The sequence below is a fragment of the Carassius gibelio genome, chromosome B2 (assembly GCF_023724105.1).
Source record: "Carassius gibelio isolate Cgi1373 ecotype wild population from Czech Republic chromosome B2, carGib1.2-hapl.c, whole genome shotgun sequence".
NCBI classification, from domain to species: Eukaryota; Metazoa; Chordata; class Actinopteri; order Cypriniformes; family Cyprinidae; genus Carassius; species Carassius gibelio.
In genome coordinates this window covers 8,657,105-8,679,584 of record NC_068397.1, presented here as the reverse complement: position 1 = coordinate 8,679,584, position 22,480 = coordinate 8,657,105, and the positions used below count along the sequence as shown (strand labels likewise).

The window sequence follows — 22,480 nt, the reverse complement described above, 5'->3', positions numbered from 1 at the left end:
CTAACCATGTGCTGAAAATTTTCACTACTAAAACAGTTTAAAAAAAAATTAAATTTGGTGGAGTTTCAGTAGTGACATTGTTATTTTTTCTTTTGGTATTATCCCATAGAAATAGTCAGTAACGAAACAGTAATAACGGAAACATGTCATTGTTTTGGTAGTGACAAAAGGGAGTACATAATACTCATATTTGGGGAAAATAAACACAATTTTAATCCCCCCCAAAAAAATTTATGTTTTTTTGTATTTATGTATTTATGTTCTAGGTGTTTTTAATATGTGAGATAAAATTCTGTAATTTTATGTGGGTGCTACCAAAGCATTACTGTCACTTCCAAAAATGTGCTGTCACTACTGCAACATGGGATGTTTTGTCAAAAATAAAGTATACCGAATTATCAACTAAAATGTTAGGATAGTTTTTGGTTCAGTGTATTCAGACTAATGAATCCTTAAGTTTGAAATCATTTTGATCATCTTCACCTTTTACAAAGAAAAATCGGATTCAAAATACAACAAATCTCATGAGTGACACTTGAAATATTGCTAAAAATTTTTTTATATAAAATAGCAATATATATATATATATATATATATATATATATTTACAATCTAAATGTAAGCAAAATCTGAATAGGTCAAAATAACCCTTATTAATTAAATTATTACTGTATTTAGGTAGTGAAAAATTTGGAGAGAGGACAAATATTCCAAAACTTTCTGAAAATACAATATGAGAATTAACTGCACAATTACTAGAAATGTGTACCTTTATAAAATTTGCATTCATACAAATTCTTTGGATTCTTTGAATTCTTTGTATGTATATATATATATATATATATATATATATATATATATATATATATATATACACACACACACACACACACACACACACACACACACTTTTCTTTTTTGAAAGTTTTTTTTTTCTTTTTCATTACCTAACAATGAAAACGCCCATGATTGTGTTTGTTTTCATAATTTTCCAGAAGCTCATGGCCTATGTGGAAGAGAGAATGGTGAAGAATTTGGACTTGCACTGTTCCAGCAGTATATATGGCTATGTGCTGTCATCTCAGAGAGACATCATGGGTACACACTCATCCACTCAGACACAAAGTCTCCAGTAAACAAGCTTACCCTGGCAAAGTATATTTTAGACTGCTGTCAGCATTGACAGTCCTGTCCTGTCATTATCATGCCTAGACACTCTACGTCCTCTGCTGCCCCCTGCTGCCCGATGTCAACTACACCTCCCCAACAGGAAGTTCAGTATTACCTATGACCTGAACTTTGCCAGCCTCTGTGAAGATTTTGTGGAGGACATCAACTTTAATTTCTCACTGGGACTTACATTCTTGGTGAACCGTTTCCTAGGGCCTGGTAAAGCAAAACAAGCTTTGAGCCTACTGGAACATAATTTGCAAGTAAATGTCAAAGTGATTTTTTTGTTTGTTTTGTTGGGGGGGGGGGGTATCCACTGGCTTTAATTGGAGTAATATACTTTGTCCACAGGTCACCTCTTCCTCTGCTCCCTTGGGAACCCAGGCCCAGGAGGAGTTGGCTATGTCCATGGCAACAGGGTTGGTCTCTCTCACTTCCAGAGCATCAGTTGGCAAGTTGGTCATTGCTGGAGTGGTAAGATATATCAGATTAAAAAGGCTGTAACATGTTATGTAACATTCATTTTAAATACAATCATGTAAAATATACTTGTGTGGTCCCATTTTTGGACAGGTGTGGCGTTCTGTGGGATGGAGGCTTATTGTACTTTCTGTGAGTCTCTACAGTTTACTATACCTGTATGAAAGACTGACCTGGACCAACAGTGCTAAAGAGAGGGCACTTAAGCAACAGTTTGTGGACTTTGCCACTCAAAGACTGCAGGCCATTTCACACATTATCAGCAGTGACTGTGGACAGCAGGTGCAACAGTGAGTGACAGACCTAACAAAAATGGATACATTCAACACATAGATAGTGAAAATTCTGTTATCATATAGCGAGTCTTGTGCCATACCAAAGGAGATGTTTAACGTAATGTTCTGGCTACTCTTTCCTCTGCAATTACTCTGAATAGGGACTGAAGTTTTGAAACTTAATTTTTTTTTTTACATTTGACTCCACTCCTTTATATATTAGTTTTATAAATAACAACACCTGAATGTTTGCAAGCATATGCACAAAGAATACGGATAAATGTGTAAAAATAGAAGTGCTCTTTGCTGTAGCTTGCAAATGTCAAATATCTGCCTTTTCCTCATTTTTGTCCTTCATATTGTGAGTTTCTTTGAAAGCATACAAGCTATGGTTTTCAGTCCTAGAGAATGTGGAATATTCTGGGCTTTTCCGTTTATTATTTTGTAAAATATGATTCTAAATGTGCAGACACATTCATAGACAAAATAGTTTATAGTCAATAGTACAGCTATGTTTGAAGCACAGCTCACACGTCACTTTCAAACAATGCAACCTTCTGTTGGTCAATTCAGGAAATCTTGAACCTGTTGTGAAATCTGTGTTGGGAACATTTTTCACCCTCACAAAAAAAAATCTCTGATCTCATTGATTCTTAATTAAATGATTAGGAATCATTTAAATCAAATTCTTACAACAGTGGTAAATGTGTCCAGTTACATCAACAGCATTTTATGAATTTTTGTGAGGTAACAAAAAAAAGGTTGTCTATAGTGAATAGTGAAATGTATGTATGAAGCACAGCTCAAATCCAAATCAATTTCAAACCAAGCAATTTTAACCCTATGCAGAATCTGCATGAGGAAATTTTTATCCTCACACAAAATCAATTCCTATGAAATGACTAGATTTCACCAGTGAAACAATAGTAAATTTGACCACATCATTATGATACAAACACCATATATGGAATTAAAGCAGAACCATGAGTGTTCCGAATCTACTTTTTGATTTTCCACTTCAGACTAAAATGATCCAGCAGTGACCCTTTTAACCAGCTATTTAAATCTGTCCATCAACTTTGCACACTGAAGGACATGGGCTTAGTAAAAGGTAAATTATGTGACACATCACCTGCCTTTTCCCAGCACTTAATCATGGCAATGTTGAGTGAATATTTCATCCACAAGCTGACAGCTGAAAAGACAACGCTGCACTTCACTGACCTGCATACAAACATATTGAGATGTTTGAAATATTTGTTTATATGGTCTGTGAGATGAGTGTGTGTAGGCAATGTGTGAAGGATATGCTTCTCTGCGTTCTTACAGGGAGATGGTGGCCGTCTTTGCCCGCATGTGCCAACAGGTTGACAAGAGCGAGATGGAGCTTGAAACAGAGATCCGCAGACTCAGCGCCAGGATTCAGCGCCTGGAGAGTGTCCAGAAACACTCCAAAACCCTCAGGTAGAACAGTCATGATGTGCGTGAGAGCGAATGACAGCTCATAGAGATAATTATCTTTAATTGAAAGCAAATCCTTGTCAATTGGTAATACTGTAGGATTAAGCTCAACAAAGGTGGGGCAGCATTATATAACAGCATTTTAATGTTTATTTGATATTTTTCTACATTACAAAATTGCATTTGTATTTTATGCTATATTTCCTGACTTAAAGCTGATTTAGTTTTAAATAGTTATATATATATATATATATATATATATATATATATAATTTTTATCCCATCTGTTAGTAAGACATTTGTAGACTGATTCTTCCAAGGTCTGCCTCGTGATGCGAGTTGAACAAAACCAGCAGAATTACTTTCTCGGAAGATGAAGATTAACAGCAAGTGAATTTATATAAATCCAAAAATAATTCTAAAACAGTTTTTATTGTATACAAATATAAAATAATATCAACATAATTGCTCATATGTAATGCATAAAGTATCTGTAGGCCACAATACATCTTCAAATTAAAAAAAAAAAGAAAAAAAAAATCAAAGTTGTTAATAATGGGGAAGTCGTGTCCTAATGTTTAGAGAGTTTGACTCCTAACCCTAGGGTTGTGGGTTCGAGTCTCGGGCCGGTGTCCTGCCATTTTATCCTACCTGTCAGATTTTCCTACCCATATTTACTGCGCATGTGCACATCAATATTAAGTTCTTTTTCTCATGCTAAACAACGATATTTAAAGTATCTGCATTACTGTAAGAGTAGGTTTAGGGTTGGGGTAGGTGTAGATTTTAATAAAAATGCAATCTAATTGGTAGAAAAGAATATTTATTGTTGGTTTCCTGTAGCTGTATCCCTTCTAGCTACAACCACGAATATAACACATAATTACTGTATTTGCAGTACTGTAAGGGTATGATTAGGGTTGTGGTAGGTGTAGACGTTAATAAACCATAACTTTACAGTAGCATTTTTCGTTGTCGAATTGTACTACCCACTGTTTTAGTGGGAGGTAGGAAAATCTGACAGCATAGGACAAATCAACAGAACACTGGCAATACCATGACTGAGGTACCCTTGAGCAAGTCACCGAACCCCCAACTACTCCACCGCAGCATAAATGGCTGCCCACAGCTCCAGATGTGTGTACACAGTGTGTGTGTGTGTGTGTGTGTGTGTGTGTGTGCACTTTGGATGGGTTAAATGCAGAGCACAAATTGGGTATGGGTCACCATGCTTGGCTGTTTGTTGCTTCACTAATAGTCCAGGTATCATTGACCTATATCAGTTGTATACAACAAGATTTGAGAATGTGGCTTCATTCAGTACCTGTCTTGAACCTAGAACAAAACTTTCCCAAACAGATTAGTGTTAAGTCACTGTGCATAAACACCTCTAAGAAACATTATTCAGACAGAAAAACTTGCCACATAGACCTGATTTGTGTGGCAGGTCTCTGAAAAGATTGAACATCAACACTGGCTCAAACAAAAGAATGAGTCCATCGGGCAAAATCAGGGGAGGGTTCAGGAAACTCGTCTATAAAAATTTTTTTTTGCAATTGTTAAGACAATTAGTTCTGAAATCACACAATTCAGTTTTACATGGTCTGAAACAATACCATTTGTTTTAGGCATAAAGCCACTGATCTGGAGTCACAACTGGAGTCTTTTTCAGCACAATATCTGCAGACTCAACATTAACTAGAGCAGCAAGAGACTGGAAATGAGTAAGACTGTCCCCCAGTGTTCAGTGCTGGAACAACCCAACATCTGCTGAAGGAAACATCACATGGAATATGAACGATTTATTTCAGTTCAAGATGTCCAGATTCCTCACTGACAACTAATTGTAGCAAAGTAATAATGCATAGACAGTCTCTTGATGAAAAGCATTTATTGGTTTACGACAACAAATAATAACAGGTTTTACTGCCACTGTACGAATACAAACAAATTCTGTTAAAAACCTAAATAAAAAAGATCCCACAGCAAGACATCATTGTTTTCTGAGCCAGCATAAAGTAAATAATACAAATCTGTTGTCAATAAAGCATTTAAAGTGAATTAAGAGGAATGTATGTTAGAATCAAGAGGCAGTTATGTCTGCTGGTTTTGTCCATGATATATACACACTAGGGAGGGGCAACTAATAATTACCGTATAAGTGAATTAAAATCAAAATCATCTGATTTTAAATCAAATAGTTACAGCATTTGCAGGACCATCCAAATATCTTGTCCATTACAACAGCAAGGATCGTTTATTTTGCACCCATTAGGAAGTAGATCTATCGCTATATAAAATACATCAAAACCACTATGAATCAAGCACGCTTGCTCTTTGGTAAACCACAATTTGTTTGAGGGTTGGTGACAGTATGTTGTTAATATGCTTAACAGATTGCACTTCGGTTATTTGTGTCCTGTATGTTTATAAATGAAAAAGTTTCTGTAGCAAGTGAAAGCAAAGCTAAACAACACTTCAATGTGATACATCGAATCTGTGATCACGCTACAGCCAATGCTGCATTTACTTCTTTATTCACTTTAATTTTTAGAGTATTTAGAGTATTTCTTTGTAGTATTGTTATCCATTTTAGACATTAACTGCTGCCAGTCTGCCTTGGGGTTTCAGTGCTGTAATTTCAATGCTTGTCAGAATAACCACCCCTGTAAAAACAACCTTGGTTAAATTCAAATTCAGAAAAACTAAGCTGTCACTGCCTTTAGCAAGAAGGCCAGCATGTGGAAAGCAAATGTTGTAAGGGAAAACTTCTTCAAAAAATACAAATATTTAAGCCTCACATCATAAGTTATGTGCTGAGTGCCTACTTTAAATGAAAGAAAAAGTGATTGCAAAGATCTGGATAATATAAGCTGCATCATTTAATACGATAGTTCTAACACAATCATTTTCACATTTGGAAACCACCTGCATGTCGATTTAATTGTCAAGTTCTAACTTAAAGGTCAAGCATGATTTTTTATACCGTTAAGGATTTTGAAAACTTAAGCAAGCTGCCCCCCACCTCCCCCTCAGAGTCAATGGATTGTGGTATTGCTAGCACAGTATTTGATCTTATCCATAGGATAAGGCTCAGTAAGCTAGCTGAAATATCCATAGGATATTATGTTGCCTGCTCCCTACGATCATGTTCATGTACTTTATGGACTAACTGGCAAGTTCAGGTTGAACTTCAAATCTAATGAATGTTCTGGATTCAATATGAGCTAAGGTCAATCGTATTAGTCTTCACAAACACACAAAAAGCAACAATCATGGATGAATGAAGACACTTAGAACAAAACCAATAAACACTAAAAAATGTCATTAAAAAAGTATAGCAACTAAAGTTGCAGACTGTGTTAACATGAAACTAAATCATAGCGATATTATGATGTTGGTGATGACAATTTACAAAACCCAAATAATACAAATATAACTGCCAAATTTACATGTGCACAAATGCTGTTCACCATTTATTTTAATTGCAGGTGCCTCATTTTCCCAGAATAAAAAGGCATAAGTTAATTTACTTGTAAGTGTACTGTACATTGTTGATTGTTTTGAACTTGTATTGTATTGAGACGAAACATTTCAAGTCAATTAAACGACTACAAAAGGCTATACCTGGAGGACAATTGGATGTCATATGAATTATGTTGGTTTTACTAAATCAATTCAGGTTAAAACCCTTTTTGCCTTCATTGCACTATGCAAAGTTCTTCATGTACCTTAATTACCTAAATAATAACTGCCTAAATGTTGTAAACACTCAAAACAGGAGGTCCATAACTTCCACGTGTTGGATGTCCTTTCATAACATAAGTAATTGCATGATTGAAATGAAATTTACCTGATGAACAGTAATGTCATATATTAAACTCTTGAAATAGCACAAAACGATACAGAATACTGAATGCAAACTGGTATTGGAAATGTAAATATCATTAATGTCAAAAAACTTGCCTGAAAAAAAAAAAAGTCTAAAACTAAACAACCACAATGAAAAGCATAACCTTTGTACATATTTTTATATGCTCACAAAGCCAGCCTGTACATTTATTCACACTGACTGGCACAAATTTAAGGTGATTACTGGTGGTTCAAGTGAAAAATGACTTGCGTTTAAGGCTTGCTTTTTTTGTTGTTGTTGTTTTACAGAAACAGACAGAGGGATTTATACCTTCAATACACACATTTGTGTCTAAATATGCACAGTGTAGCTTGTGGTCCATGACAGTTTTTTTTTTTGTCACAGAGCTGAAGCACATTAATTCAAACGAGTGCAGAAACACCAGTGTGTGCAGTCTCACATGACTATTTTCTAGTGCAAAAGCATACAGTCCTAGCTAGGTCTTCATCTCAGATGGCAGGTGTTCATAGTGTGTGTAAAAAGGCAGACATTGTCAGAGTGGCAGTGACCAAGGCCTCTTTGTTAGGAATCAGGTTACAATTCCAGCATGCTCATCAGTGGCAAAGTCACACAAAGCATCAAGGCCATGCTTGGTGTTTGGATCAAAACAAAAAGACTTAAACTTTCCAGAAATAGTTTTGCTTAAAATGTCATCACTTACTCACCCTCAAGTTATTGCAAAACTATTTGATTTTTGTGCGTCCACACATGAAGGTGGTCCATATGATAGGTGTACTGCTCCATGTCTTATGAAGACATACAAAACATTTTTGGTGAATAACAAAGTCGTAATTCACTGATAACATATGTAACAGGACTCCTTGGAGTGTTTATGAAATGTTTCATTCTGATTCGACTCAGGAGTTCATTCAACCCACTCAATCTGGAGTCGCTAAATTTAGATGACCAACTTTGACCAAATTTCAGTCTGTTTCTGACTCATTCTTTTGTATGTCCTCAGACGACTTGGAATGCAGAGTCATCTGGAATACTTTCATATCCATTTTAAGGGTTTTTTGGATCCATTAAGCATAAATGCATCAGTACTTAAATATTGTGATTTTTTGGAAAACAGCACAGTCTTCTTTAGAACTGTTCTTTTGATTTTAGCAGAACAAATGACAACTAATTACACTTGTGGGTGAACTATCCCTTTAACCATACATGTATCATATATTCAGCCAAATAAATATGCAAAGCAGCAAATGTCAGATAGTGCATCTAGTGATAGTAAAGACAGATGGACAGACGGGCTTAATGAAAATCCTTCTGTGCTGGCTATAATACAGTTTAATACACTGAGTCGGTAGAGGATGGAAAACACAAGCTCAGTGGCGTCAGTGTTTCTCTCACAACTATACATTACCAAGCTCAGCCTGGATCATTTATGGTAGAAAAGAACCAACACTGATGCTACCTGATGCTAACTAAATTAAGGTAGAGGATCAAACACTTATGGCCTACAATACTGTGGCAGCCTAAACCCTTAGTTAATTACACTGGCCACTGTGTCTGGCAAAAAGCACTGTGATTCGGGACAAAGAAAATAAGCAGGAAAAAAAAGGGACAGTTAAGATACCAATCACAAGTATCCACACACCAGAACATCCAAACACTGTCAGAAGTGCATATGTTATACATACAAGCACACAGAATTGCAGAAATATACTGTACACAACACAGTCTGTCCCCCACCTCGAGTCAGAGGTATCGCTATTGGTCCTCACCTCTTTAACTGACTGCAGGATGATGGGATAATGTGGTCTAAGAAAGAGAGAAGATGAAGAAAATTAGGGCATCTATAAGGAGGAGATGGAGAGGGAAGGGTCCTGTGTGGCAGCGGTGCACTACAGTAATTGTGTGATCAGAAGGCGTGGCTCTCAAAGTCCAACCCAGTGAGGTCAGTTCCATATCCTAAGGAAGCTATCCCAAGAACCGGTAGCCACAGCCATGCCATCACTGGTTACCCCCAAACAGCTGACTCTGTTGTCATGCCCAGCTAGAACACCTTCACAGACAAAAGCAACAAAAATAGCAGAGATTAGTATCATACAAATCTTATAGCACATGACTAAGTTTGACTGTGCATTAGGGGTGGGAATCGCAGGGTACCTTACGATATGATACGAATCACAATACATGGCTCACGGTACATCGATTATTGTGGTGATCGATATATATTTCTAGACAATCCTATAAATGATACATCATGATATCTGTCTAACTATGAAAACAAAATGCCTGAAAAGGTTAAGTGCAAGTTTTCTATCTTTAAGTCCAAACTGTTAGAAAACAGCACAAAAAGTATTTTTGTAATTAACAATTGTATTCTTTGACTTATTAAAAGCTTACACTTTTCTTTATTCTATTCAAAATGTATTAAGCAGTGTAACTATTTCAATTGTTTTAAAAGTAATGTAACTGATTACATTTGATTACTTTTCTAAATTTCTAATTTTAAACGAATGTTTTCAATACTTTTGAAACTTTTAATGCAGGCAGGGTTAACCTTACAGATCCCAACACTATTTACTTAATCACTTAAACTTAAATGATAAATATTCATAAATAAATAAATATTTCTAAGCACAGCCACCACAAAATCCAACCTTTGCACCTCTTTTTACTTTGAGATTATTCTGAGGTTAAATACAGATTTAAAATCATAAGATATACTGTAATTTTTAAAATCAAATCCCTGCAAAGCGATGTCAAAAAACACTGGCATCTAACAATGCCTTGAAAAAAAAAACAGTTAATCTTAAAAAATAAAGCATATACATAAGTCAGTTATTGAATGAGCATGTGTGTCCAAAACTCGTGAAACATTGGGGTCTCATTTTTAGAGCAGTCAATGCAATTTGGGAAAAGAAATAAATCAAATCTGTGAAAATATTCAGATGTAACCCCTTTGTAATCGTTAACATTTCCATAAATAACTATAATTTAAAGGGGGGGTGAAATGCTATTTCATGCATACTGAGTTTTTTACACTGTTAAAGAGTTGGATTCCCATGCTAAACATGGACAAAGTTTCAAAAATTAAGTTGTACGTTTGAAGGAGTATTTCTGTTCCAAAAATACTCCTTCCGCTTTCGGAAAGTTTTTTTCGAGTATGGCTCTGTGTGACGTTAGATGGAGCGGAATTTCCTTATATGGGTCCTGAGGGCACGTTTGCCGGAAGAGCGCGCACTCCCGTATAGCAGAGCAGAGAGAGGCTGTGCACAGACAATCACTGATCAGAGCGAGAGCGTCGCGAAATGTCACAAAAGGAGTGTGTTTTTGGTTGCCAGGGCAAGACAACCCTGCACAGATTACCAAAGAAAAAACAGCATTAAGGGACCAGTGGATGGAGTTTATTTTTACAGAGCATCAACGGAGTTGTGCAAGTTTGTGTTTGTTCCCTGCATTTCTAAAATGCTTGTTTTACAAACAAAGCCCAGTTTGACGACGGATTTGCGTATCGTTTATTCCTTAAGGATGATGCAATCCCAACGAAAAAGGGTCACGATTGTGTGTTGGAACCACAGGCGGTGAGTAAAACTGCTTAAAATATCTCTGCCTCCTTGTTAGTGCGTCCGCCTCCCATCGGAGACCCGGGTTCGAGCCCCGCTCGGAGCGAGTCCTTGCTGCTGCTGCTCTCGTTCAGTTTCAGCCTTCACAGCTGTCACAGCTTCCAAACGCTCTCAACGCAACTGGCGCTCGTGATTCTTTAGCTCCGCCCACACGTCACGCCTCCAGGCGCTCGCGTTTTTCCGGGAAAAATCGGTACAGACTATCTTTCTCTTATGAATATAATAAAACTAAATACTTTTTGGAGTTATGAAGGATGCAGTACTACTCTATAGGTACTCAAGATTAACATGATATTGAGTGAAAACGAGCATTTCACCCCCCCTTTAATTATACATTGTTTCTCAGTAACTGTAACAGATTAGTTATATTTATTTTGTCATTTAACTACATGATTACATGTAACTAGTTACTCTAGGTAAGGCTGAGCTCCTAACAGTCATCAAGGCATCAAAATGTGCAAGTCAAGTCGCTCAAGTCAAGTTTAGCAAACCTACTGTGTTCATTATGTACACTGAGCACTGCAGTTTAGCCAAATTCCTTTTTATTTTTGAAATAAAACATTTTATTTTATTTGTATGAATTTGACTTTTGAGATTTACCAATTGTTATAATATCCATTTTGTGCTGGTCAATTATGAACAATAGTTATATTCGAACTTCTAGCAAAAACTTGAAAATTGAGTGGAGCCGAAAGGCCGATGTGTAAATATTTGAATGGTTCCTCCCCTATTCTCACTCTAAACTTTTGATAAAATGCGAGAACCCTGTAAACATATATACTGTATATAGCAGTAGAGCTATTAGAGTGGTTCCTCGTCCTTCCCCATCTTCACAGAGAACACTGTTCATGGTTGCTCAGAGCACTTTGGAAAGAAGGAGAAAATGGCACAGCCACGATTTCCATGCATTTTTAGATGATGGGAGCAGGAAAAACTATTCAAAAACGCCTTACTGTATTAATTATTTGGGCCAGTGTGGAAAAGGACAATAATAGATTGTCATATTGATACTTTGTCCCACCCTTATGGTCTATGTAGATCACATATGTTCAGGGTTCCTCCCAGGGAAAAAAAAAAAAGTTAAAAAAAGTTACAATTTGCTAAATTGTTCACTGCTGTCATTCAACTATATAAACACTAGTTTGAAGTAATGAGATTTATTGTGATTTCTGTTAGCCTTATCTTGTCTAATAAGCTGCTGAGCATGTTCATAACCTTTTCAGTCTGCTGATACACAAATTAAACAACCTAGGAAAGTTCCACAAAACAATTATGTAATGCTAATACCTGCACGCTCTCCCTTTAGAGTATCCCATACATTGCAGTTGAAGTCATCATAGCCAGCGAGCAGCAGGCGGCCACTCTTAGAGAAGGCCACGGAAGTGATGCCGCAGATAATGTTGTCGTGTGAATACATCATCAGTTCCTGGTCTGCACGAAGGTCAAACAAACGACAAGTGGCGTCGTCCGAGCCTGTGGTAAACGCATTACCATTTGGGAAGAACTGAAAACATGAGCACAATTGAAAATGGATATGAACATTTTCAAACTAACAGCAAGTATTATGAAAGCATTTAACAGGCTCAATAAACCAGTATCAAACACTGGTTAAGATTTTCTCTTCGACACTCACACTGACAGCATTTATATCAGAAACATGTCCCGTGAAAGACTGTCTGCACATTCCATCTCGGATGTCCCACAATTTTGAGGATGCATCGCAGGCACCTGACACAAAGGTCTTAGAGTCAGGGCTGAGTGACAGGCTCATCACATCTCCACTGTGCCCTGTGAATGTGGTGGTCTGCTGACCAGTCTCAATGTCCCACAGAGCACTGCAAAGGAGAAAGAGAGCTGGGTCACATTCAGTACAAGATCACCAAACAAACAACTGAAACTCATATTCAGACTCTACAGGCCTCCATACATGGATGGCATAAGAAAGCCTATAAGCTTTAAACTACAAGAGATAAAAAAAAAAAAAATAATAATAATGATGCCATATCTTAATGTCATAACATAAGAAAAATAAAATTACACAAATACTTGTGATAATAAAATGGCAAAAATAATAAAACTAACATTAGTTAAGATACTAATAAAACTAACAAAAACATAACTGAACTGTTCCGGTGAAATTTTCTATTATTTGTTTATATAGAATTTCTTGGTATCTAACGGAGCACTGTAATAAAAAAGTTTTCTCAGGTAATCAGAAATGTGCATAATTTAGCATCAGATAAAAATAAAATATAAATAATACGTTAAAATTAAAAGTTACACAATTTGATGTGCGTGCGCTGTACTGGTCTGATATAAAAAAAATGGTTGAAATGTCCACCCAAAAGAGAAAAGGTTTTGCTCAGCAAAAAAAAAAAAAAATTGGTTGGGGGTCATCAATTACCATCCGAAGTTTGATTTACAGCAAATCAGTTCAAGCGTACATAGACAGCATTTTTAAAGGGATCATATGATGCAATTTAATGACGCAAATTTTTCCTTCCACTTTGGAGTGTTACAAGCTCTTGGTGCATTAAGAAGATCCGTAAAGTTGCAAAGACTAAAGTCTCAAACCCAAAGAGATATTCTTTATAAAATTTAACCTGTTAAATGTCACCCCGTCCCGTATACGGGACGCCTACGTTGACTATACTATATTACAACCAAATCTGATCTAATCTTGACAAACTATATATCGTTGGAAAGGTCTAAGACTCCCAAATATATATTTTACCAATATTTTTTGTTAAAAATTATGTAGGAAAAGTAATAGATGAATTTATGACAAGAGTGCACCCTCAGAAATCTACATTACGACATTGTGTGATTTCACCCATACACTTTTATTAGGTGCAGTGATATTACGCAGTGCCTGAAAATAGTCCCCAGCAACTCTGTTATTGCTGCAACTACACAAACTAGCTGTGAAGTATTTTCAGGCACTGCGTAATATCACTGCGACTGCTGAAGCCATAGTACGGCAGCAAAGTTCCTTGATTATTGAGAATGAGAGTAAAGTTCCTTGCCATATCAGTCTAGAAAATCGCAACTTTTAATTTTCTCTTGGTCTTATTACACGTTGTAACTCCAGAAGAGACAAGTTTTAAATAGGAAAAATGTTGAAACTCTGTGGTCATTTTTGAGCGGAGATGATCTTTTCAGATTCAATGATCTATATTAAGCTAAGCTAAAAATGCGACCGCCAGACCCGGAGATCGGCTGAATCGATTCAAAAACGGTAAAACTCAACTTGAAAATTCATTTCAAATATAGTGGAGTGTTCCTTTAAACCACATAAACACACTGCATTACACATTAAACAATGTTCGTTTTAGCAACGTCATACGACCCCTTTAATAGTCAGGAGTCCTGCAGGTTATCAATATTAGATTTTTTTTTTTTCTTTTTTTACAGAAACACTGGATGACCAATGTGCCAAGCATCACTAATAGTCTATATGTTCCATTAAAATAAATACAATTTGTAAATAAAATGTTTGATGGTTTTGTAAAAAAATTTAGTTCTGCTTTTCAATCATTTTACATTTGAATGTATGTTAAGAGAAAGCAGCCTGGAAAGACCGTTCTCCATGAGAACGTAATGCTAATGATAATCTCCAGAGCGTGCGCACGTTTGTCCTCGGGGTTCCTACCACACATCAAGATTTCTGATCACATCATGTTTCTTTAAACATGTTGAATATTTACGGTTCCCAATCGGGGCAGCTCTGATGTTCTTCCGATCAGGTTCGGACACTCATAACACACCTCACACCAAGGGAACATCTGATAAAATAATCTGTAGAACCATCAAGATATTCGGGATATAGCTAGGATTGTCGGAAGGGTGGAAATCGGCCCAAAATCAGCCCGATTATCTTTTGGTGTGTACCCAGCATAAGGCTGTTCTTCAGCACTTCAGTAAAATAGAAGAAAATATCTGAAGTACTGAAATTCATTTTTAAACTGCTGAGAGTCATTTTAACAGTTCCAGAACATTGAGGGAAAAAAAAGACAATTACAATACCGTTAAAGAAAAATAATCTAATCCAGGGGTGCCCAATCCTGTTCCTGGTGATCTACCTTCCTGCAAAGTTCAGCTCCAAGCCTGATCAAACACAACTGAAACCCAACTAATTAGGATCTGAAGGAGCACTTGATAATTACAGACAGGTATGTTTTATCAGTGTTGGAACTGAACTCTGCAGGAAGGTAAATTTCGAGGACCAGGGTTGGACACCCCTGAACTAGTCATTCAAAGTTGCGATGCACTCACCAAGTAGTATCTCCAGAGCTGGTGACTATCTGACTATCATCCAAAAAGCGACAACAAGACAAATAACCTGGTGAGGAAGAAAAAAAAATGTATATATCAGAACAGGAGTTTCAGCCCACTGCATGATAAATATGAAGACCAAAGGCCGCGTCACAACAAGACGACTTCAAAGAACTAGCAGCGACAAAACCCGACGCTGATGTCTCCTTGCTTCGGCAGAGTCTGGATAAAAAGTTTTATTTGAACATACTGCTCAGACTACGGCTGACTGCAAAGTAAACATCTGCATTCTGCATGAGAGGAATTAGCTGTCTACATCAGCAACTATCAAAATTATATAATTGTCATTTAAAGGAGAAACCATATCAAGGATACACGAGATACACAGATGTACGAAACGTAAACAAAGCAGTGCTTGTGTACCATTTTGAATATCAGTTAACATATGTTAATAACTTTCTTCATTTTAAGAAGCTCATGCTGTTATGGGAATATTCACATATTGGAATGCTTGGGTAAGATCACTTAACCACAGAACAGTCTTCTGTCTGTGCCGCCTTCATTTACTTGCCTGTTTTCATCGCTTTCATTTTAATTCTTGAGCACTGACTTGTTCACTAAACTGAACATCCAATCAGAGTTCTCATGATGACCCCAATGCCGTTTCTCCTCTGATGTGAGCTCAACATGTAGAAGACACCAAACAAACTAGCCCAACAGATGCTCACCGACGGCCCGCCATTGACTGACTGGTGGCTTGGTGTGTCCCGGCACTGATGATGCTTATTCTTCTGACAGCTTACCTGTGTGTCCAGGAAGTTCTCTAGTGACTCTGACATTGCCCTCACGGGTTTTAAGGCTATAGATTGAGCAGATGTTGTCCAGGCCTCCGCAGGCTACATAATTCCCTGAGGGAGCATAGGCACAAGTCATCACCCATGATGACCTTAATGGAATGGCATGAATCTGGAAAGAAACCAAACAAATATTATAGCACTTGCTTTTCACATGTGTTATGAAGAATGAGAGCCAATGCTGAATTCAGAAACCGCATGCTACTCCTAATATTTCTGCCATATAACAAAATGGTAAAATTAGTAGTATATTATGGTTCCAAATTTAGTACAAGAGCCAGGATGTACCGCAAATCCTCCTATGGGTTTGGAACACCAAGAGCCTTAGTATATGACAGAACTTATATGCAACCTACCAATTTCATTTTGATCATTTTAGAATTTTATGATTTACATTAGCGTTTTAGCTTCTACAAAATTTATGTTAAATTATTTAAATTTACTATAAATTTAATATACATTTACTATAATACTTTATTATTCTTTAAAACTATATATACACATTTCATCATTATATCATTATATTTGAGACATAGTTATTATATTCTTGTGTAATAAAGCTGTGCATTTTAGATGTATATTCACTTGTTGGGCTGGACTAACCTTGTTTGTGGTGTAGCTGTCCCAAATGATGAGTTTGCCATCTTGTGAGGCACTAACTAGTAACCTTAAAGTTAAAAAAAAGTGGGGGAGGGGTTAAAGAGTAAAGCATTGTTCATAGTACACATTACAGATGTGTAGTAAAAATACTACAAGGTGAACATCCAGACAATGACTGATGCTTATAACATGCAAAAACATGGCAAATGCTTATGATAATTAATGACAAACACTGCAAGCAAATATGGACAAAAACTCCACGCATCTAACAATGGCATCTCCTGCCTAAAGCACAGGTGGAGAAGGGGTGGATGATAGAGGGAGAAGAGCAAGGAGGAAAAGAAAGACTGGAGCAGGAGGCAGCCTACATAATCCGAGAACACCCCTGAGTTGTGAGAGGCCTGCTGAATTATTTATTGAGTGTACACTGACAGAGGTGCAGGGTTCCTCTGAGAGTGCCCATCCTCCAGCCCACTCAATCTCTTTCTGTCAACTGACCTAGAATCAGTAGCCCAGTGCATGGCGTAGATTTTGGCTAAATGGCCTCGGAGTGTCCGCCTCGTTCTCATCTGGATCCTACCAACTGAATCCAGACCAGCTGTAATCTAAACACACACACAGAACTCTTAATTTATAGTGACATTATAAAGCAAGCAGGGGACATTTCATCAATCCAAGGTGTGCTACTGATCACTCAAATGTGTGGAAAAAGAACTGTATTTGTTGATTTGTTTAATGCCGATTATCTAAAATTAACATAGCACTGACAGAAGTGCAAAATTAAACTGCTTTGAAATGTACAAGAGCCATCTCTTCCAACATAAAAAGAAATAATCCAAACAGAAATTATGAAATCTTAAATCACCAAACCGCCAGGCAGGGGCTGAACGTTTAAATTTTGATGGAGGACTTGGCATGTAAGAGGTTGTTTAATATTTCAGTACACTTAAGACCAAGTTCACCATGTACGTCAGCAGCCAATTTGCATGTCTGTGCTGAGCTCAGAGAACAGGTGAACATAGATATGCCCCATAGACATGGGATAGTCCAAAACTGCTATTATAAGGAGGGGGACCCAGCAGGGATGGTGACAGAGCTGCTTACCTGGGACAGGCTGGAGTCGCTGCATGCTTTCCTGGCATCCTGCAATAAGAACAGTAGCATGTAAGAGTGCAGTCATTCTACTGAAGAGGCAGAAGAAAACACATGCATTCTATTTCCTGGCATTCAGGAATACATAAAACATATCAAATAAAAATTAAAAATTGAAACTATTCCAATTAACAAAGTTGATGTACAGTAGGTAAATGCCGATTACCTGCAGCTAGGCATGGGAAATACAATCAAAATCTTATCATGATATTTCACATTAATGGTATATCTCACAATATAGTTTTTTTCCTTTAAGGAAGGTTTTTATGGTATCAAAATGTTTTGCCGTTTGAATTGGCTAATTCTCATCATCTATTTCAATATCATCAATAAAAGCTTAAGTAAAAATAAAAATAAAAATAAAGGGGAGGGGGGGCTTCACCAAGCTTACTGAAGACAAGTAAACAGTGAAGGATAAAATAAGAACAAAGAAACTAATTACCAGCAATAGGACAAGAAATTACCCACTATTCTACACATATTTTGTCTCTCTTTTCTGATACACTCACAGATTTTTAAACAAGGGAGACATCCCTTATATTCACACACTGGCAAGTCATAATTACAATGTAAGGTAAAATACATTTTAAAATACATTTTAAAATAACTGTACAATACTATTGTATTTTAAAGATGCAACATATATAGTTTTAAAGGGACAATAAGTAACTTTTTAGGTATTTTATTATCTAAAATCAATATTTTTATTCATAAATATGCCCTCAATGGTGTACAAATACCTATGCCAATGTTTAAACTAATCCTCGTAAATGAAGAATTTATTATCTTTATATACATGGGACGGGTAGGTCGACGGAGGCTTCCATGTAGTTCCGCCATCTTGCAAAACTATAATAGCAGAGAGGGACAAAAAGTACTAAGCCAACGCGTTTCCACAACGCGTTTTCGGTCAGAGCCAGAAACGCAGGTGCAGAGCAGTGAGAGGCGCTTGAAACTGCACCGGCAAGTTTAAAAGTCTGGATTGCATTCTTATTATGGACCATACATATGCCGCGCCACAGGAGAAGAAAACATTGTCGCCAAAACAGTAAAAAATAGAACGTAAAAGGAAACGTGACCGTAGATTACAGAAAACAAGAGTTAATGTCGGGGAAGCTTTTTCTAGGTGGAAAGAGCTAATGCTGGATAAAGATTTCAAAAGAGACGCTGAAGTGGCCTGTTTTCTTCTCGACAGGTAAGTCAGTGTTTGATGATGATATCTAACAATGCACATAATTCAGAAAATATAACGAATAAAGAAGACATAACTACTAATTACAATATTTCATGTTTTCCACAGTCAGTAATTCATACTGTAACATTCGTTTGTTAGTTGTCATGTTGCAGTTTGTTTGAAATAACACACCTGTTCACCTGAAGGAAAACTCGACGAAGTGCTATTAGAAGACATCGTGTCAAAGCTTTTTGGTACATATCGCCTACCGTAGATGCAACGCGCATTTGAAAAAGCGAGGCGCTGGAGAGCAAAATTAGTTTGAATGCAAAATACAACTTCACCACTAGATGGGAGTAATTCCTACTTACAGTCCCTTTAAAGAAAAAAAATCAAAAACGTCAATATAGACACTACATATATATAGTTTTTGGCTACATCCATTGCATCCAACATATTTTATCACTGACAAGCCCCCAACTCAAACTGAGGACTTGACAGAAATTTTGAGCTTCTGCTATGTAACCAATGTAAAATTAGCCAAAAGGTTTAACTGAAGGAGTGGCAAAATCTTTTGAGCTGACCAGAAAGGACATTAGTTCTTACTCTAATCTGATTGCGCAGCTGCTCTGCCTCCTGCCGCAACTGCTCCAGCTCACTCATGGTCCAGCAAGCGTTTCACTCCTTCTCCCAACTTTGACAATAGACAAAAACCTGCAATGAACACACAAGAACCAAGTCACATTAAGAAGTCAATAAAGGACTGCTTAATAAAAGAGCACTCAGGCTGGATTAATAATTTAAGACACTCACGCAAACAATTTCCATATATTCATTTGATTTTAATGTCACAGGTCCCACAGACCTAGTAAGACAGCCCCACTGGATAAAGTTTGTGAAGAACACAGAAAGTGCTCAAGCAGCATCAATCTTTTTACTAGACTGAATAGAACTAGGAACTGTATCATATAATTCAGTAGAGGAACCAAACACTCCAGCTGTTGCACTGCCATCTGAGAGCTGGGCACGCTGTGCTCCTTTGTTTAATGAGGGGTAGCACTGCTTGGCACTTGGCACTGCCCACTAGTTGATTTGCCTAAATTTGAGCTAACACCACCCCAATATGGAGGTTATACTGTATCCAGTATGATACTCACTCAAAGGTTGCAAATTGAACAGTTAGTGCAACTGTAATATCAATACAAATGGTAAATAACGGGACATCAAATGTTTTCATTATAAGGATTTCACACAAAAGCAAATTTTAGAACTGAGCATATCTTTTAAAAATCTAAGCTTTTTCAGATTTTGCGTTTTAATATTGCCATGTTTTCCATGACTCAATTAACCTTACCTATAGCTTTCAATCTTACTTCAGCCTAAAAGCAAACTGCAAACTGAATAAAATGCATAGAGAGCTGTCACATTAGTGGTTTGACACAATATGTGAATACCCCTTGAGATCACTGAGGTTTACCCTGACCTCTGTGAAATCTACATTTCAGCATAAGTACTTTTAGGGAAGCACTGTAGCATGACTGCAAGCAATGCTGCTAAAAACAGGAAGGCTGCTGGTCCCAACCCTAGTAAGCCACATTACAGGAAAAGTAAGCAATGATCAGTGTGCATTTTAAGTAAAGAACTTTCCATAATCAAATACTGTACACATTAACTGAGACATAATATTAGGAATAACGTACCTAGAAAACTCAGGTTAATTATAATAATGGAGTTGGAAGAAATATTTAATAGTGATCGAACTAGCTGGATTGACATTTTAATTCAAAATGTAATATGTACATTGGATAGTCTGATAAATCCTACTTAATCCAGATGCGTTAATCCCTTATTTAACCTGACACTTGCAGCCTGTTAAACCAGTCGCTATAAACGAGATAAAATATCTACAAAGAAACGACAATTTAGCCCGTTAATTGTTACATTCGTGTTGTTCATAGAGTTTAACGCGATTTAATGTAATACTTACATTACGTTACATTTCTCATTATTTCAAGGTAATTTAGCGAACTGTTTTGACAACAGATTCAATACCACATGTTGCACTAAACAGAAACCTCCCCTATAAGACACCATTTACGCGAGGCAAAAAAAAGGTCTAAAATAACCTTTCCCTGTAGATTTGTCACCAAAGTTAATCACAGCGTTAAATTATGATTTGTTTAGTTTGGGTTAGCTAAGTGACTAGCATACGGCGAGTGTACCAATCAGTCACTTCAGACCACCACACAAACATTGACACATTACCTGATGTAACAACACTACAGAATCCTCCAACCGCCTGTAAGGGTGAGCAAATTCCTTATTTCAAAATATTAACGCACCCATTTCGTATTATTTATATATATATAAAAAACAAAACAAGGAACCCGGAGCCAAATGTACTAGTTTCAAGGCAATTCACATAGCGATTACCACACCCATACTGATATTGAGAGCATGGCAACAATTGGATAAAGGGGGGAAATGAATTATTTTAGTGTTTTTTTTAACAGAAAATATTCAGTTTCCTTGTGTAAATCTGAGTGTATTATGTCTCTTATTGCTTTTTATAGTATATTATCACGAGGATAATGTGTTTTTTCAAAATAGTTTGACATTTGTCAACGCCTACCTACTCGGGTCACCCGCGCTTGAAATGGTTCTGGCTATCAGCTTCCTCAATTATAAAAATGACTGAAGTAGTTTGATACATGTGGATACAGTGCCAAAGTCATTTGATTTTTTTTTTTACGATATGCAGACCTAGAAGAAAAAATCTTTGAAAATAGACATGAGAATAAAAATAAAATTTAAAATTAAACATATGACTGAGTTAATCTTTAATCTACAACTTTCAGAAAAACATGCTGATCAGTGATATAAATTGTACAGCAAATGGTTTTTATTTGTACTTTGTCACAGGATATATTCAAAAGATTCCCACTTATTTAAATCCACAGGGTACATTTGGGTGGTTGCCAATTTTCCACTTGTCAGAGTTTTATTTCAGAGGCAATTTGTTCATAAAAAAATAATAATACATGAATAAGAATAATACATATAATAATATATTCATATATTATTAAGTTTGACTGCAATTATCATATAATATTTATGGTCAATATACAAATTTGCATTAGGCAGTAGTGACACGAATGAAGCCATCTGTGGCATGCCATGGGTTAACAAATGCAAACTACACAATCACTACTTCATTGTCTCACTCCTACTGATCTATAATGACTCTTTCTAGAGCCCTTAAAGGAGTAATTAAGTTACAAAACCAGTATTAAGTGACATTTAGTATTACCTAGTATGCTGAAGTCCACCGGTGAGAGATCGATCAGTGTAAGCACCCGGCTTCCCTTAGTAGAGAATGTGCTGATGGGAGCACTGTCACCAGGATAAGCAGTGGGGACTTTAGTTTACAGCCAGCACGTCTACACTGAGAGCTGCTGGTGACAAGGTGGGGCTGCATGGGGGAGGCTGAACAGTTAAAGTGGGAAGATGAGGTCTTAAAGAGGCAGTAGATGTCACTGTCTGTTCAGTTG

The 22,480-nt window shown here is 36.8% G+C and overlaps 2 protein-coding genes across 8 annotated transcripts in view; one reads left to right on the top strand and one right to left on the bottom strand.

Annotated features, from left to right (window-relative positions):
- mfn1a (mitofusin 1a) overlaps window positions 1-5,375 on the top strand; it is a 24,700-nt gene extending 19,325 nt beyond the window's left edge. For 2 of the 5 annotated variants that reach the window (XM_052549239.1, XM_052549237.1), the window contains 6 exons: window positions 996-1,098; window positions 1,213-1,433; window positions 1,522-1,644; window positions 1,744-1,940; window positions 3,255-3,389; window positions 5,015-5,375. In XM_052549239.1, coding sequence (XP_052405199.1) covers window positions 996-1,098; window positions 1,213-1,433; window positions 1,522-1,644; window positions 1,744-1,940; window positions 3,255-3,389; window positions 5,015-5,084 — 849 coding nt within the window. In that variant the 3' untranslated portion in view covers window positions 5,085-5,375. The remainder of the gene's footprint in view (window positions 1-995; window positions 1,099-1,212; window positions 1,434-1,521; window positions 1,645-1,743; window positions 1,941-3,254; window positions 3,390-5,014) is intronic. The other 3 variants (XR_008152648.1, XR_008152647.1, XM_052549238.1) reach the window with 3 other exon arrangements.
- On the bottom strand, window positions 5,261-22,480 carry LOC127951374 (guanine nucleotide-binding protein subunit beta-4). 3 transcript variants are annotated; one of them, XM_052549241.1, is made up of 10 exons: window positions 22,240-22,480; window positions 19,536-19,643; window positions 17,708-17,746; window positions 17,102-17,208; window positions 16,607-16,670; window positions 15,953-16,115; window positions 15,150-15,216; window positions 12,508-12,709; window positions 12,162-12,378; window positions 5,261-9,307 (listed from the first exon to the last, which is right to left on the bottom strand). In XM_052549241.1, exons 2-10 carry the CDS (start codon window positions 19,590-19,592, stop codon window positions 9,201-9,203), a joined length of 1,023 nt encoding a protein of 340 aa, XP_052405201.1. In that variant the 5' UTR covers window positions 19,593-19,643; window positions 22,240-22,480; the 3' UTR covers window positions 5,261-9,200. The 3 variants fall into 3 exon arrangements, with proteins under 3 accessions (XP_052405201.1, XP_052405200.1, XP_052405202.1); XM_052549240.1 differs by lacking the exon at window positions 22,240-22,480 and adding an exon at window positions 21,195-21,391; XM_052549242.1 differs by lacking the exon at window positions 22,240-22,480 and adding an exon at window positions 19,743-19,892.

Bases quoted from the DNA above. Each gene is read 5' to 3' on its own strand.
- LOC127951374 (XM_052549241.1), bottom strand. From the start codon at position 19,592: ATGAGTGAGCTGGAGCAGTTGCGGCAGGAGGCAGAGCAGCTGCGCAAT. The intron at 16,671-17,101 runs GTCAGTTGACAG...TTTAACTTTAAG, and splicing joins CACTGGGCTACTGATTCTAG to GTTACTAGTTAGTGCCTCAC. The intron at 12,379-12,507 runs GTGAGTGTCGAA...TCATGTTTTCAG, and splicing joins CTGATATAAATGCTGTCAGT to TTCTTCCCAAATGGTAATGC.